General features: G+C 34.9%; 4 protein-coding genes across 4 annotated transcripts; all 4 read left to right on the forward strand.

The window, feature by feature from the left end:
- Positions 1-860: 860 nt before the first annotated feature.
- LOAG_07521 (hypothetical protein) lies at positions 861-1,594 on the forward strand (the record flags this gene model as incomplete). Its single annotated transcript, XM_003143057.1, has 3 exons — positions 861-906; positions 1,034-1,137; positions 1,430-1,594. The coding sequence occupies 3 exons, from the start codon at positions 861-863 to the stop codon at positions 1,592-1,594; spliced, it is 315 nt and encodes a 104-aa protein (XP_003143105.1).
- Positions 1,595-2,255: 661 nt separating this feature from the next.
- LOAG_07522 (hypothetical protein) lies at positions 2,256-2,754 on the forward strand (the record flags this gene model as incomplete). Its single annotated transcript, XM_003143058.1, has 2 exons — positions 2,256-2,306; positions 2,599-2,754. 2 exons carry the CDS (start codon positions 2,256-2,258, stop codon positions 2,752-2,754), a joined length of 207 nt encoding a protein of 68 aa, XP_003143106.1.
- Positions 2,755-3,816: 1,062 nt separating this feature from the next.
- Positions 3,817-5,944, forward strand: LOAG_07524 (hypothetical protein; the record flags this gene model as incomplete). The annotated part of the gene is made up of 4 exons (XM_003143059.1): positions 3,817-3,851; positions 4,330-4,523; positions 5,490-5,545; positions 5,867-5,944. 4 exons carry the CDS (start codon positions 3,817-3,819, stop codon positions 5,942-5,944), a joined length of 363 nt encoding a protein of 120 aa, XP_003143107.1.
- Positions 5,945-7,762: 1,818 nt separating this feature from the next.
- On the forward strand, positions 7,763-13,355 carry LOAG_07526 (hypothetical protein; the record flags this gene model as incomplete). The annotated part of the gene is made up of 16 exons (XM_003143060.1): positions 7,763-7,883; positions 7,984-8,075; positions 8,214-8,371; positions 8,450-8,637; positions 8,782-8,919; positions 9,035-9,184; positions 9,550-9,640; positions 9,894-9,973; positions 10,078-10,289; positions 10,592-10,852; positions 10,973-11,096; positions 11,577-11,678; positions 11,810-11,917; positions 12,536-12,669; positions 12,869-12,971; positions 13,171-13,355. The coding sequence occupies 16 exons, from the start codon at positions 7,763-7,765 to the stop codon at positions 13,353-13,355; spliced, it is 2,247 nt and encodes a 748-aa protein (XP_003143108.1).
- Between the last annotated feature and the right edge of the window lie 1,310 nt (positions 13,356-14,665).

The raw sequence follows: 14,665 nt of genomic DNA on the forward strand, positions 1-14,665 counted from the left end.
TATATATATATATATATATATATATATATATATATATATATATATATATATATATATATATATATATATATATATATATATATGTATATATATATATATATAATAAAAGATTAAAGTTTAGCCATGAAATGGAGAAAGAGTGGATGTGTGGGAAGTGATGTATGTAAAAAACGGAGAAGTCCAAATGACCATCGTTAAAATTTATATTTCGGGAGGAAATTATGACTCATCAATAATGCCTTTCATTGCACTCATATTTCCGTATGCGTAAGCAAACACAGTATCATATACCACGCATGGTAAACAATTTTTTTTTTATTTTAGCCACATTTTTGAGATTTTCCACTAACTAAATGCTGCATAATAAATGGATCAGGTATGGGCAGAATGTTCAAAATATTTAGAAACCACATATTGGTTAGGAGGAATGAAAAGTAGAACCCTCATCTCTGTGAGATGAGGAACAGAAACACAGAAGAAACATTTCGGTAAAGTATATGAATGCTTTGAACATTTTGATTTGTTACATACAATGAGCGAATGTAGAAAGAAATGGTAGAACATTTTTACGATTATGCAAGATTTGAAAAAAAATACTTGGAAGGATCAGAAATTTTCTTGTCAATCTGGAGTTTATCAAATAATTTTGAAAAAAATCATAAAAATTATAAGTTCCACAAAAAAGTTTTACTGCTGTGGATTTCTCGGGTTCATGATCATGAAATGCATCTATTCATATTATCATTGATCTTTGCATGGCAAAGGTACAACAGAATTAAATTTAGAAAATAATAAAAAATAATAATAAAAATATTGAAGCTAAAGGCCCATGCATACCATCATCCTAGTGGTGCAGGTAAATGACAAAAAATGCATTCATAACCGGAACCGAGTCCGCAATATTTAGTTGCTGTAAATGCCCATCCCTCTAATGGTACTAGTTTCGGAGTACTTTGGGGCTGTTATTTGTTTTCGTTATTCAATTGGCTTGAATTTCATGACGATGCGTTTTTTTCTTTTTTTTTTTTTTCAGGGAGATTAAATCTCTACAAAAACCCTTGTTTCTTCTTTCATCCCCATCCTTCTGCCTTCGGCTCAGTTGTTTTCATTGATGAGAGTATGACGGATAATTCAGCAGTGAGTCAATTTTAATTGTTTGCCTCTGGACTGTATAGACCCCTCTATCATTTGTAACGTATAGTTTTATATCTGACCTATTTGTCTACAAGGATTTGGCATTTTTCAAACCGATTGCTTCAATAAATCAGTGCAAATACTACAAGCAAGAATCCACAAAGACGAGTCGACCAGATAGAAGGTGAACTGAGGGGAAAAGTTAAATGTCAACGATAAAATCTAAAAATTAAGATCAAGTAGTGTAAAAACAGTGATTTGAAATGCTGTGTTTTCATCCTACGCTTTTGTGCAGCGGTATATATTTCGGAATGGTTTGGTCTCGGAACCAGGACGAGTACTTAACAAAGAAGGACAGAACACTAGCATTAGTGGTGACTTGACTAGTTTATGGAACAAAGTGGGCATGGGCATGGGTATGGGGATGGAGATAAAGATGTGGAAGGATATGGTAACCTGAAGGTCCTTCCACATTTAGCCGTGCTGGCTGGTGGTATTCAGGCAACGATGTCATCCTTTACATTGAGACCTAGATACTTCCAATAAAGTCAGCCATAACAGAGGAACATAAAAAAATCATCAATCCAATTCCTGACTGATGCATTCATCCTACCTGGGAAAGAATGGAGGAATAGAACAGCTGATCCCAGTACTGTGAATCACCTACACATTTCACCAATCAAGATGAACAATACTTTCGGGAAAGTGCATCCGAAATGCCGGAAGTAATAGGTTGCAGTACGTGATACTCATGTTCTGGATGGGATGAATCATACACATCCCTCCCCTCCGTTGGTGGATCTCTCCTAACCGTCAATCATTAATCATTTGTTTAGTGTCAAAACTGATGCTCACGATTCATTTGGAAATGAAATCAGAATTTTGAACAATTTACGACATGATGTGACGTAAATGAATCAGCTTGAAATGAACGCGTAACAAGACATTAAGAAGGAGGAAAGTTACACATATACAACAGAGTCTGTTTATAATGCACAGATGTCATAATATCGGATTCTGAAAGAGAAAAAAAAGGTTTCTTGGAATTAAGGAATCCGGCAGCACAAGTAATATGACTATTGTGTGGGAGATTCACGTAAAAAAGTCGTAGGAAGTGCGACATGTGGTTACTTGTTCAGTGTGGTGAAGCAAACATGCATAGTGGTAGAAAGGTATGTTTACAGCAAAAGTATGCAGAGATTACCGCCTCGAGCAGAAAGCCACCGATGTAGAAATGACAACTGTAGTCAATGGGCTGGCCCACAACTCCAATCATAGGTAAGGATGTGTAACTGCGGATGGCCGGACGGATGGGACGGGAGCGGAGAGACAGTACATGTTGTTACCTGTGGGGAAGTAACGTTTCAACTCGTACAAACTGATGGGTAAAGCGACTATCAGTGTCGCTTGTGCCGCTGCTGTTTCCATTACGACGACGAAGACTAAGACGAAGGGACGTTTCAGATGGCCGATGTGGTGCTCGGAAAGAGGGGCACATCGATCGATGTAGGGGAGGCACGACGAGGTGCAGGTACCGCATGCTGTCGCGAGTGTAGAAGGGGAGGGAGGATCGGTCGACGGCTACGAGAGAGTGCCGATCAGCTCAAAGACAATCCATGAAATATCATCCTTTCATTAGGTGGAAAGAAACGAGAGTAGGAAGTAAGTAGCCTTTTTAGAAGGTCGAGAATCCCCCCTCCTCTCTCTCCCTCCTCTCTCTCTCTCTTTCTGTTGATGGGTTTAGAGAAATTTGCTTGGATGTCTGTTGGTGCTGTAGTGCAAAGGCATGCATGTGTGTGTCTGTCTGTGTCTGTGTGTTTCGTTCAGGGTTCTTGATTCAATTGATCGCAGCTGGTAAGGTGAATTCTGAGGGTAAAGGCGGGAAGGGAAGGAATGACGTTATTGCAAGAAGAGCCGACTAAAAGTTTTTCCTTCGGTATACTGGGTGAGGTTGTGATACTGTTTATCTGGTGCTGCATCACTACGTCCATCTATCGGTTCCGCTTGACACGACTAACTGAACAAAAATGAACCTGAACCTGCAGAGATGAGTTCCTCTTCTCCTTGCAACGGCCTGCCTTTATCTGTGCAGTGATAGAAAAGTTAGCTGACTGCTCGAATGACAGCTACTGTTTTGACCGTTGACTTATGCGGATACCATTTTCCCAAAGTTGAGTTGACACAATGTTGAGATATTCGCAATCTGTAAAAGTGCTTGGCTTTCTACGTACCTATTTATGTTCCCTTTTCTGCTTATTAAATGCGTTGATTAGCACAGTCTGCTCTCAGGAATAAAACTTTGGAACTGAATTGCGGTGCTGGAATTTGTCATTCGATCTGGAGCCCAAAACTGAAAATGCTAATTTGATCCCGAGGGCAAGTGTTTGAACAAGCTTTAAGCTTTTTTAGTCGAGGTTTTTTAAATAAGTAACAAAAAGTATTACTAAGGTTAAGTTAGTAGGGGACTTCCCACTGCTTGTATCATTTAAAAAGATTGCTTTTATTGCTCGAGTCGTGATGTCATTGCTTGGTCACAGGTGTCAAAGGAAGGATGAATTCTTACGTGTAATTATTTTACTTTGTTGGTAGCTATTTTTTCGTTTTACATACGAAAGATTCTTCCAATCAACTGAAATGCATGCACAAACGTAATGAGAAGTGGAAACGTACCATGCCATCGGAATGTTATTCGTTTCATCATACGGCATTGGCGGTCGGTAAGGATGTAGATGGAGATAAGAGGAGGCGTGGGGGCAGAAATTTTCCTCGAAAAACCTTTTCAATCAGGATTTGATGTTTCTGCAGAAAAGTATGTGGTATATAATTTCTGAGAATTTTGGAAGCTACCGGAAGCTTTGACGTTAGTAATTCTAATAAATTTCTACTAATTTTGAAGTAATTGAAGTTGGTTGTATAAGACACACCCAATATTATATTGCTCAACTGTTTTAATGATTGGTCAAGGAAGAAAAAAAGTGCTTAGAATCGGGAAGCGTCAAAGTCACCAGCATAATCAGAATTGAAATTAGATGGGACAAAATACTCAAAACAAGGGAAATGAACAAATGCACTAAACCTTGTTCGGACATGATACTGGTGTTCTGTCACTATGCTGCAAATTACTCAATATCCCTGCATCTTTTAAAGAATCCATACTTAATGAATTGTTGTGATCCTACAGCCGATTCGTTGCAGTCGTAATTCAACCTTTATCTTTGCTTTGGATGCTAAAACCCTTGGGGAATGTCACAGTTGTCAGCATAGTCGAAAATTGAAATCAAATGTGGATGAATCTCCCACACCTTTGTTCCATACTTCCATAGTTTGTTCCATGTTCTTTTTATGTGAGCAAAATGTAAGCAATCCAACACATATCGCTTGCTTTGCAGGTGAGCGTTTATTTAAATGATCATGTTACAATTCAAACCCCACATTTCTTAGGTTCGGTGATATCTCCCTTCGAAATACGAGAGTTGTTTCAATTGGGACAATTCGTTGTTCAGACAGCCTTGTCCGAACTTAACCCATTGACACTACCCAACAATTTCAATTTTCAAGACTGAATAAAAATTTTGTTCCTAAAGGAGTGTTCTGAATTTCTGGTGTTGACAGATGAATGTGGTTATTGATCTTTTGAAAGAAACTGATAATTTTAATCCCTCAGTATAGCCATCACTATAGCCTCTGTTTTAGGTAATTGGTGATTTCTTCAGAATGAGGTTTTATCATTTGTTCTGCGAGATTAGTTCCCTTAAATGGTGAAAAGATGAAGTTGGCAACGAATTCCACTGAAAGAGAATTCAGTGTATGAGCAACGCGACATCACAGTTCTATTTGGTAACAGTTCATACAGTTAACGATAGGGAGGTCGACCTGATTATCCAGTGATTGCTGGTATATCGCACATTTCTTACACATATGTATTAATATATAATATATGTCGACGTTTCCCTCGAGAGCGATAACCTGTTTCTCACTGTTTTTGATGAAAATTCGAATTCGTTTTCTCGCGTATGAATCCGTGTTGAAATCATTTTCCGAGAAATTCTACCATTTGCTATGTTTTTCCGCTGAATTTTATGCTTTTTTAAAATATTCCGGATCATTTTGACTATAGGTGATGCATTTTTTCCGGATTTCACCTTTAATTTATACAGTTTTATTGATACCGTAGCGGTGAAAAGAAATATTAGGTATCTGAAATATTAGGTAACTGTAAGTTATCTGGAAAAAAAATGGGTACCTAAAAAATGTTAGGCAATATTAGGTAAAAATATAAGTATTGTCATTAGGTATCTGACTGTAATGAATTGAACGACATAACTTGATGTATGTGACACTGAAATCTCCTTCAGGAGATCCATATATTGTTGCGTCCAAAGTACAATCGAACACAGCCTATGCTAGTGGGGTGAAAACTTCCGATATTCCTAATTTTTGATTCCAGAAACTTATTATGACAACTTTTTTGTTATTAATGAGATATATGGTTTATCACTTGCAACTGTAAGTGTGCTTCATAATTGTTTTTGTAATCCTTCGTAATTGTTTCATTTCAATGCAACTTTTTCGATTGCTTGAAAAACAAAATTATCGTTTTAAAAAGATCCATACCAAACTGTTTTGTTGTTAAGAAAATAAGGTCAGTGAACACTGTACATTTAGATTCTGCACATGAAACATTGTACATTTTCGAAATTTTTCATCTGATTGATAAATTTTTTAGTTTTAGATGATCTACAGAGCTTTCTTGGATAAAAAGAGGGAGGAATACAAGGGATATCCACCACAACCGAGCTGTGAAGTTTAGGCTCCTTCAGTTAAATCAATCTTTCACCAAATAATAGTTGGATATTATTGGTTTGCTCAAAATACTCTTGCGAGTTCAACATCATCGACATAATACTTTTCATGCACACTGTGAAAGCTAAATCGAAATTTCTACGAAATTTCGTGAGCTCATTCAGCCTTAAACCATTGCGTGATCTGTGGCAAAAATGAAGATCAGCAAAGTTCCGTGTTTATTTATTTTTGAGTTCTCTTTCTTCATTCAACTTTCTTTACCTAGATACATGCAAACAGCTTAACCATCGTTGTATCCGATGAATTTCAATTGAACTTTAGTCTGTCCATAGAAAAGGAAGGATAAGAACTAAAAAACTACAAAGAAATATGAGTTAAACATGAACAAATCAGCGTGTTACTTCTTCTAAACTTTTTATTTACAAAGGTTTAGACTTGACCTGGGCATTTGACTCGTGCCTAACCTTAAATCGAAACCCTCCAATATTAAAGTCCGTTGATCTTTCATCACAAGTTCATCATCTCAACATTAAATAATGATGTAATTAGGCTCTTCACATTTTCAGTGAATCCATTACAATGTTTCATTTACCGCTTTTTAATGAAGGGATATATATATATATATATATGTAAATACGGTATTGGGTAGAAATGAGTTAAATATATTAGTTCGGCCCTCGAAAACCATTTCAATTTCTTATGTGGCTCCTTAGAAAAATTAATTGTGCGCCCTTAATTTAGACAGATCAGCATGACTTGATCCAACAGTCCCTACAGTAAACGATTTTTAAGTTATACTGCGCAAGCAAATGTTCTATATGTATTCAAAAAATAAATATGTAAACGAAAAAATCAATTTATTTAGCCATTAAACTGCTCATTCAGGACAATTTCTTTTATACTGATATACAAAGGATATTAAATCACTGACAGTAAAGAAGTGGTTTGAAATCATTTTAGATGTGGCACAGATTTAGGTATGTAGGACGACGTGCGAGACGGTTGCAGATGAAGTTCATTGGGAGTGCTGGGAAATAGCAAAGTAGTTCATTTTGTATTTTCTTCACATTATCTCGATATTTCGAACAACGTCTCATAAGTGCACAACAAATCATTATTCTGAGTTATGTATTTCCCTAATTTTCGAGCAGGTTTTCGGACTTTAACATTTCTTCACGGATGGATAGTTAGATAATACTAAAGGAGAATAAATACCAAGAAGTTACAAGCAAATCGAGATGATACTATAACCTTTGTAGGTTGAGATTAGGTGCTTCGTAACAATGGAAAACTGTGGAATGGAGGAAATAACTTTACGAGTATCATCATAAATCCTTTTTGAAAGATAAAATACACAACCATAACAAATGCTCAGTCATAAACTTTCTCAATCAAGTTGTACTGACTGACCGATTCCTGCTAATTACCTGCGAATTCAGAAGATTTTTGCCTACTATTTCTTTTTCTTTTTTAATTCCAATATTTTAGATCTAGTCAGTGGTAGTGAGAAATACGTATTTCTAAAACTCGTTCAAATCTCTTATCACTCCTGTGGAAGTTGTTATCTTCAGTAAGCCCCAACAATAAGCATAGGTTTTAAATGTTTTAATAGCATTGATACAATTGATATATTAAAGCATAACAGTGTAAACCTTATGTGTGAACAATTGTTTCACATTCCTATAATGGGCACATGAGGAAGAAAGATTCATTAGGCCTATCTCTCAATATCTCAAAAATTGACATCGAACAGCTCGAGAGGTTCATTCGTTCTAACAACCGTCATATCAACGTTTATTTTTTCTCTAAGCATGCATTTGCAGCAATGATGATAACTAATTCTGCTGTCTTATTTCTGGCACTTGTAGTTGTTGTATACACCCTACAAAATCCACTCATTTCTGCGCCTTTCGACAATTTCCGCATCGAATGCGCCAAATCGTCAGGTACTTGGCGAATCAATAATCTTAAAGACAAAACTATTTAGCGTATTTATAAAGTGATAAAAATAAATGTTTCTATTGTAGTAAAACGAAAATAAGTCAGGTGCCGTAAGAATCAGCGTTAGAATGGTCGGCTCGCAAGGTTACATCCGGCAAGATATCGTGTTCGCAATCATTTGTGAGCGAGTCGACGAGGTTTGTTCAAACATCTCAGAATAGTTGCTGTTAAAGTTCTTTCCTGCATTCTGAGATCTTTTGGCTACACTTCAAAGATTAGAACTACCAAGTAATATGTTAAGAAGTAAGAAATTCTGTTAATTAAATTAATTGTAGCTCTATCCATGGCATGATATTCCCACAGGTATTGCGGAATTGGAGCGAGAAGACTGCTACTACAGTCATTTGTTCGATCCAGTTGTGGATACAGAATCACTGTATACATGTCGATCGCGAGAATACATATCTGGTATTACCCGGCTATCAGATACCAGGTAAAATTGGTACTGTTAGAAGAAGTAACAAACCATCTCTAGCCGAAATAGTACTTTTGATATTTTTTCTTAGTATAGGGTACAGGTGCTGTGTTGTCGTTTACGAACACGAGATGAAATAAACTGTATAGAGAAAGAGTTTACTAAACCATTTGGATCTGATCTGCGAACAGAAATATATCATCACAAGCAGATTATCAATTCGATTGCTATCGAAGGGCACAATTACAGAGTGCGATTCTGCGATCTTACACCAAGAGCCATTGGTCTGTTCCTGCCTCCTTATTTTTAATAGAAAGAGTTTTGTAAGTTTGATAGCTTATATCTGAAACATTTTTCAGAGCTTAAGCTCTCCAGTGAAATTATAGCCTCCTATAAGATTTTAATCTAGTTTATACATGTTATTCAAGGTCTAATTTATGACGACTTACCTGTGACTGTTGCTACCACTACCGAAACTCCAAAGAACCGCAAACTTCATGCTTTAGAATCAGAAAGTAAAGTGTTCGATATAGCAACAGCCAAAGACACAAAGAATGGTTTGTTTGGTAATTCATTTAAGAAAACCGAGTATTTTCAGGAAATCTAGATAATTTGTAATTTAGTAAAATTGTCGAACGTGTTGTGGGGAACTTTCCAATTATCCACATGTATAATATTTAGGACGTCTTACATCGCAAACTACAACAGTATCATCTGCAACCGGACACGTTATCCAGATATTTCGGCCGAGTTCCTTGTACAACTTTGAGGAAGTCCAGAATATACTGAATATGAGTACCCTTTCACCATCTAGGAACGATTACTCTCAAAGTAACACAGTCCACAATTTTTTATTTGGAATTCATAAGTGATCAGAGCGAAAATTCTTTAGATTAGAATATAAGTGATATGATAGTTCGCGTATTCAAAATCAGCACAAGTCCTGTGGCTATTGCATATTGATGGATAGGGGCATATTTTCAAAAATTAGTCAAAAAGAAAAAGTCGCAAAAGAACTTGCAGAGTAATACAGATAGAAGCAACATTCTACAATATTCTTTATAACCCCACGGAAGTGAAACCTAAAATCATGGTGATAATTAAGATAAAAAGTTTCATTGAGCTCTATTTCTGGTTTCCAGCTCTAGGGTTCCTTCTGTAATTGAAATTTCAAAATTATTCATGGTTTCTGACAGATATCGAACCATCACTAGAGGCGCAACAAATGTCTGAAGGGAAGTTTTTAACTGCTATGGATGCCGAAGAAAAAGATCAAAGTACTGACTGGTGAGTTTTGGATTTGATTTTAATAATGATCCGCCAAACTTTCTGTCACGACTTATGATAACGGATAATATATTGCACGGTTGTAAGCTTCACTATGTATTATTGGGGCCGCAACAATTTCTCGCTATGCTTTTGTTTTTTTGTATAGTAGAGGTACTGCTGTCGAAGGAATTAAAGTTCTATAGAATCGAATTAAATTAAAAATACTATTTGTTTCACATTTGAATATTCCTTTCACTAAGTAAGATTTCAGGGTGACAGATGAAATAAGCAAGCAAAACTCCACAACACCCACTGTTTCTTTTATTCCAGCAAAGGTGATGCAGATCATTGGTTATTTATAAATGGAATTTCAAAATACTTTGAAGAGAAGTTTTAATGATAATTTTGGGGAAATAAAATGTATTTTAAATAGGTAAAAATAGTGATACATACAGAGTCAAGACATATTGCTGTAATGATGCCACATCAGCAGTTCCAGAGTGCGATGCCCGAAGAAGAAGTGGTTTCAAATAATCACAATCAAAAAACAGTAACATGGTCTTACTTCGCTGAATCTTCACTGCAAACCACAACTTCTGCATCACTAATTCTTTTGAAACCTTTGAGCTCTAAATCATTACATACTAAAGTTACACCAGGAAGTAAGGTGAGTTTATCTTTCCCTTAATTACAAATATCCATTTCTAAAAAAGCAGTTTTAATTTTTGAGTCGTATTTCCATAACTTGATCACTATGCTTTTCCAGTATCTAGTTTCCTAATTTATCCTGATGATAGCCTTTACGTCTTTATCGTATTATGCATCCAAAATTTGGATTTACAGTATATTTCTTCCATGAAAATTTTGATTGAGATTTCGGAATTTTAAACTAAGTTTTGAATTAAAAATTCTTGATTTTCTTTTTTCAAAGAAGAACTTCAAACCTATGACAATGATTTCCAATTCAAGCCGCCTACAACGAAAACAAGTACAAGACGACGAATGAAACAGACTTTAAATACAATCATTTCCACCACTTCGTCTAAAACTACGCTCCAATCAACGACAACATCAACCTCTCGTTTCATAGAACATGAACATACATCAGAAAGCCCTTTCTTATCCAGTGATCAACTGCTCCGTGCTTTTTCTAGCGGGGCACACATCGATGAAGAAACCAAGTATTCTCCATTCGAGAACAAGGACAATAATCCTTCACGTGATAATCAGGTTAAATAATTTTAAGAACAGTTTTATGGGGTTTGAAAAATTTTTAAACCAATAGGTTTAAAAAATTTACAGTTGCAAGATCTTGATTTATTTATGATTAGTGAACTCTAAATTATTTAGGCCATTGGATCAGAATATTCGCTTCTTCACACCTCAGCTAATCCTCTCGATACTACATTGGCGGAAAGCGACGCTTTTCCATATAAAATTTCGAACGAAATTCGTCGTGCTCCAATTAAATCACGTTACTTTTTATCATCCTGACTTTTTGTTTATGCTTTATATCTTTTTAATTACAATTTGTAAAATCGTTTAGAAATAAAAACTCAAAGAATTTATTGAAATTTTTCGGGAAAAATAACCTGTATGTATTCTACTATTGTAACTATTAAGTTCGGAAACAAATTGGAGTCGCATATAGTGAATTCAAAGGTTTTTCAAACAAGCAAACGAACAAGGTGGACCACGAATTTAATTTCCCATCATTTGGTGATGAAAATATCGGTTGCTTATTAATCATTTCATAAATTTGCCTTATTCAAACCTATAATTTTGAACTATGTTGAATTTCTTGGTGAGATTTTATATGCTGCAATCTACATAAGGTGCTGACAGAAGTACTGTAGAAAAATGCACAGAAAAATGCACAGGAATATGGACATCCATATTCCAATTGATTGGAATATGGATGTCCATCAGCTGATAAAATGATAGGATGTTCCAGAAGATAATGGTTTGGATTATACTGAATATGATCTCCTGATGAAAAAATCTGGTGATGGTAGTCGTACATATGTACCAGAAAAACCGTTGGACGCTCCATCAGGTAGGTATAATAAGAACCTCCGGCCATTGTAATTCTACAGGAAAATTTTCTGTATGAAAGCGCCAAATATCTGAGGTAATACTTGTTAGAGCGGCAAATTTTTTATTACTGACAATGAGATATTACCTTAGCAGCAATCGTATATGATGCAAATAAACAGAATGATGTTTTTGGAATTGCGAAGAGGAAGAAGGAAGTTCAGCAGCGGGACCAGGAAAGCGATCAAGAGCATAAAGATGGTGAGAAATAGTTTGAAGATTGCCCAGAAATACTGATAATTTTTAGTGGGAATTAAGCATTTTTCTTTTTTTTTCCATTTTATAATTTTTTGGATATGCAACTTTTGAGGTCTATGATACTTGAACTTGTCGTGGATATTTTCTTTGCTGCGACTAAAGTGAACTTTTCTCAAAAGTGAACTTGAGTTATGTGCGTACTGAAATTTGCTTGAATCCGGACTCATAATAAGATTTGACTTAACTCTGAAAAAATATTGCAAGTAAACGATAGCCGAGCCAAGTGCGTGTAATAGTAAGTACACACTGCATGAACGACAAAGACTAGTTTCTGATTTGGAACTATTTAAGATTTATGAGGGTTCTTATCATGGATGTATTAATTCTATCTTCGTCCAGAAATACCCTTTACTTGGGAATGATATTGAGCAAAAGATTCTGCGTAGAAGACATTGGCTGTTCATAGAATCATCAGTCATTTCATCGATTGAAATCATCGATGTAACTTGTAATATTTCTAGCGGTCTTTATTATGGGCTTTCATCATCATTGTTCTTTCGTAGAAATTCATATTGGACAATCTTGCAGTTGCATTTCTAAAGTTTTATTTGAAAATTTCAGTTGTTAGCAAGGAATTGTTACCAATGAATGATGATGAGGTTACTTTAGTCTCAACGGATGTGTTTACTCCATCTTCAGTAAAACCATCCTCGACAGCATCAAGTGAACAAGATGATTTGGAATTTCCTACCACGGTCAAACATCCTGTCACATCTTAATTTCGTCCTGGTTAAAAAATCCATTTTTTTAAAATTTGGATCGAATTTATGTAAATCTAAAACTGGCGAGCTTTCAGTCCTCCGCGGATATTCTTTTCATCTCTGGGTATTGCATGTTTTTAAATGGTAATTGCGGTCACACAGTTACTATGTGCTCAATTTTTGCATATTCCAGAACTTCAGCCAGATTGGTTTGGAGAAGACTGCGGAAAACGTTTACGATCCATCAAAATTCTACCGCACACCACCACCGAAACGGCCAACTCAAACAGAAAAGGGTTAATACAAGATCTGAGTTCTTTTTCAGCTGATTAACACGAAGAAGAAGAAAACAAACGGATAATAAGCTAAATTAATAAACTTCTGAGTGTTAGTGAACATTTCATTAAAAAACATAAACCCGATGCCGTAATTCTATTAGTCGAAAATTCCCGATATAATCACAACAAATCTGTAGTCATAACATGACCTTTGCAGTGTTAACCTTCTGCACAAAGGAGATAGCAATTCGTGATCGACATAATTTAGTGATCGCTTGTGGTAGTGAAACAGAAATTTGGCAACCATTTCGGTGTCCAGAAGGAAGTGAATGCTTTTTTTCAGCTGATTCCAGTTATCGGATCTGTTGTGCTGTAGCCGAAGCTGTTCGCTATGCTCAATGATTAAAAAGTGTCGTGTAATTTACCAAGTTGAATAGATTTACTGTTGTTGATATAATATTGCAATATTGTTATTTCATTTCATTCATCCATTTTGATCGTTTCATCTCAGAAAACGCTGATTTCCATTTTGCATTTATAATTTCCTCTAACACTTTCAACAGTTAATAACAGTCAAGAATAACAGTCAATCGAAACTTTAAAATCTTTTTCTCAGCACCTTATGCTATTTCCTATTTTAATTTTCCCTTTTCATCTTTTCATTTATTATCTTTACTTTGGTGCTATTTCAAATCCATATGATAAAATAAGCTTCAAAATATAAATTATTAATAATATTCTATATACATTACTAACGGATTTTTATCTTGTTTTTAAAGAGATTTTGCAGGACGAATTTTAAATGTGTCATATTCATTCATAATTTGTATTCATTAAACGTTGCTAGCAGACTTTCACATTACATCTTTTATACTTCCACTTCTTTAAAACAGCATTGTTTTCCTTTTAACGCAGTGGAACTTTAAAACTTGGACTATTATCATAAGACACTAAAGTGTTGCAAGAGAATTCGACGAACTATTAAGTCTGTTATGTTCCCTCAAATTTTCATTGTTATTTTAAAACTATCTCCTCTTTTTATATTCATCTTAAAAACAGTTGTAGAAATTTTATAGCCTGCGATTTTTTTTTTATTTTCAGCAAATTATATTATTACTAATCGATCAGCAATTGAATCACTTCTGCAACAAAGCATTAGCAATTTCTTTGACCTTTTCTGTATTTAGTATTATCTAGTAATCATTCTAGATAGAAGGGTTATACTCCTCACTAAATCAAGTAAAAATTACTGTTTGCGAATTTCACTAGACCAATAGAAGAGAGAAAATTGCATGACGCACAGTATCAATTTTATGTTGGCATAGTGATATGATAACATTTGCAAACAATATTCGCTTCATCGTTATACGATCACAGGGAAGAAAATTATATGAATATCAAATATGCCCATATTGTTATCAGAAATGAGTTTTAATGATTTATTCTTATTCTTGACCATCTTATTGCATTCTTTTTTTCAAACCAATTAATTAAATATTTTTTATCGATTGTAATTAGTGACATTTCAAATTTTATACGCATTGAACTCGATAAAAAAAAACTTCTGCTCGATACACTGTAAGCACAAATGAACATAATAAAAGGCTTAAATTCTTTAAAGATAGAAAAGACAGTAGTAAGCATAGAAATTTGATCCTGCAGTGATTATATATATATATATATATATATATATATATATATATATATATTAA

Source organism: Loa loa (genome assembly GCF_000183805.2).
Source record: "Loa loa unplaced genomic scaffold supercont3.43, whole genome shotgun sequence".
Lineage (NCBI taxonomy): Eukaryota > Metazoa > Nematoda > Chromadorea > Rhabditida > Onchocercidae > Loa > Loa loa.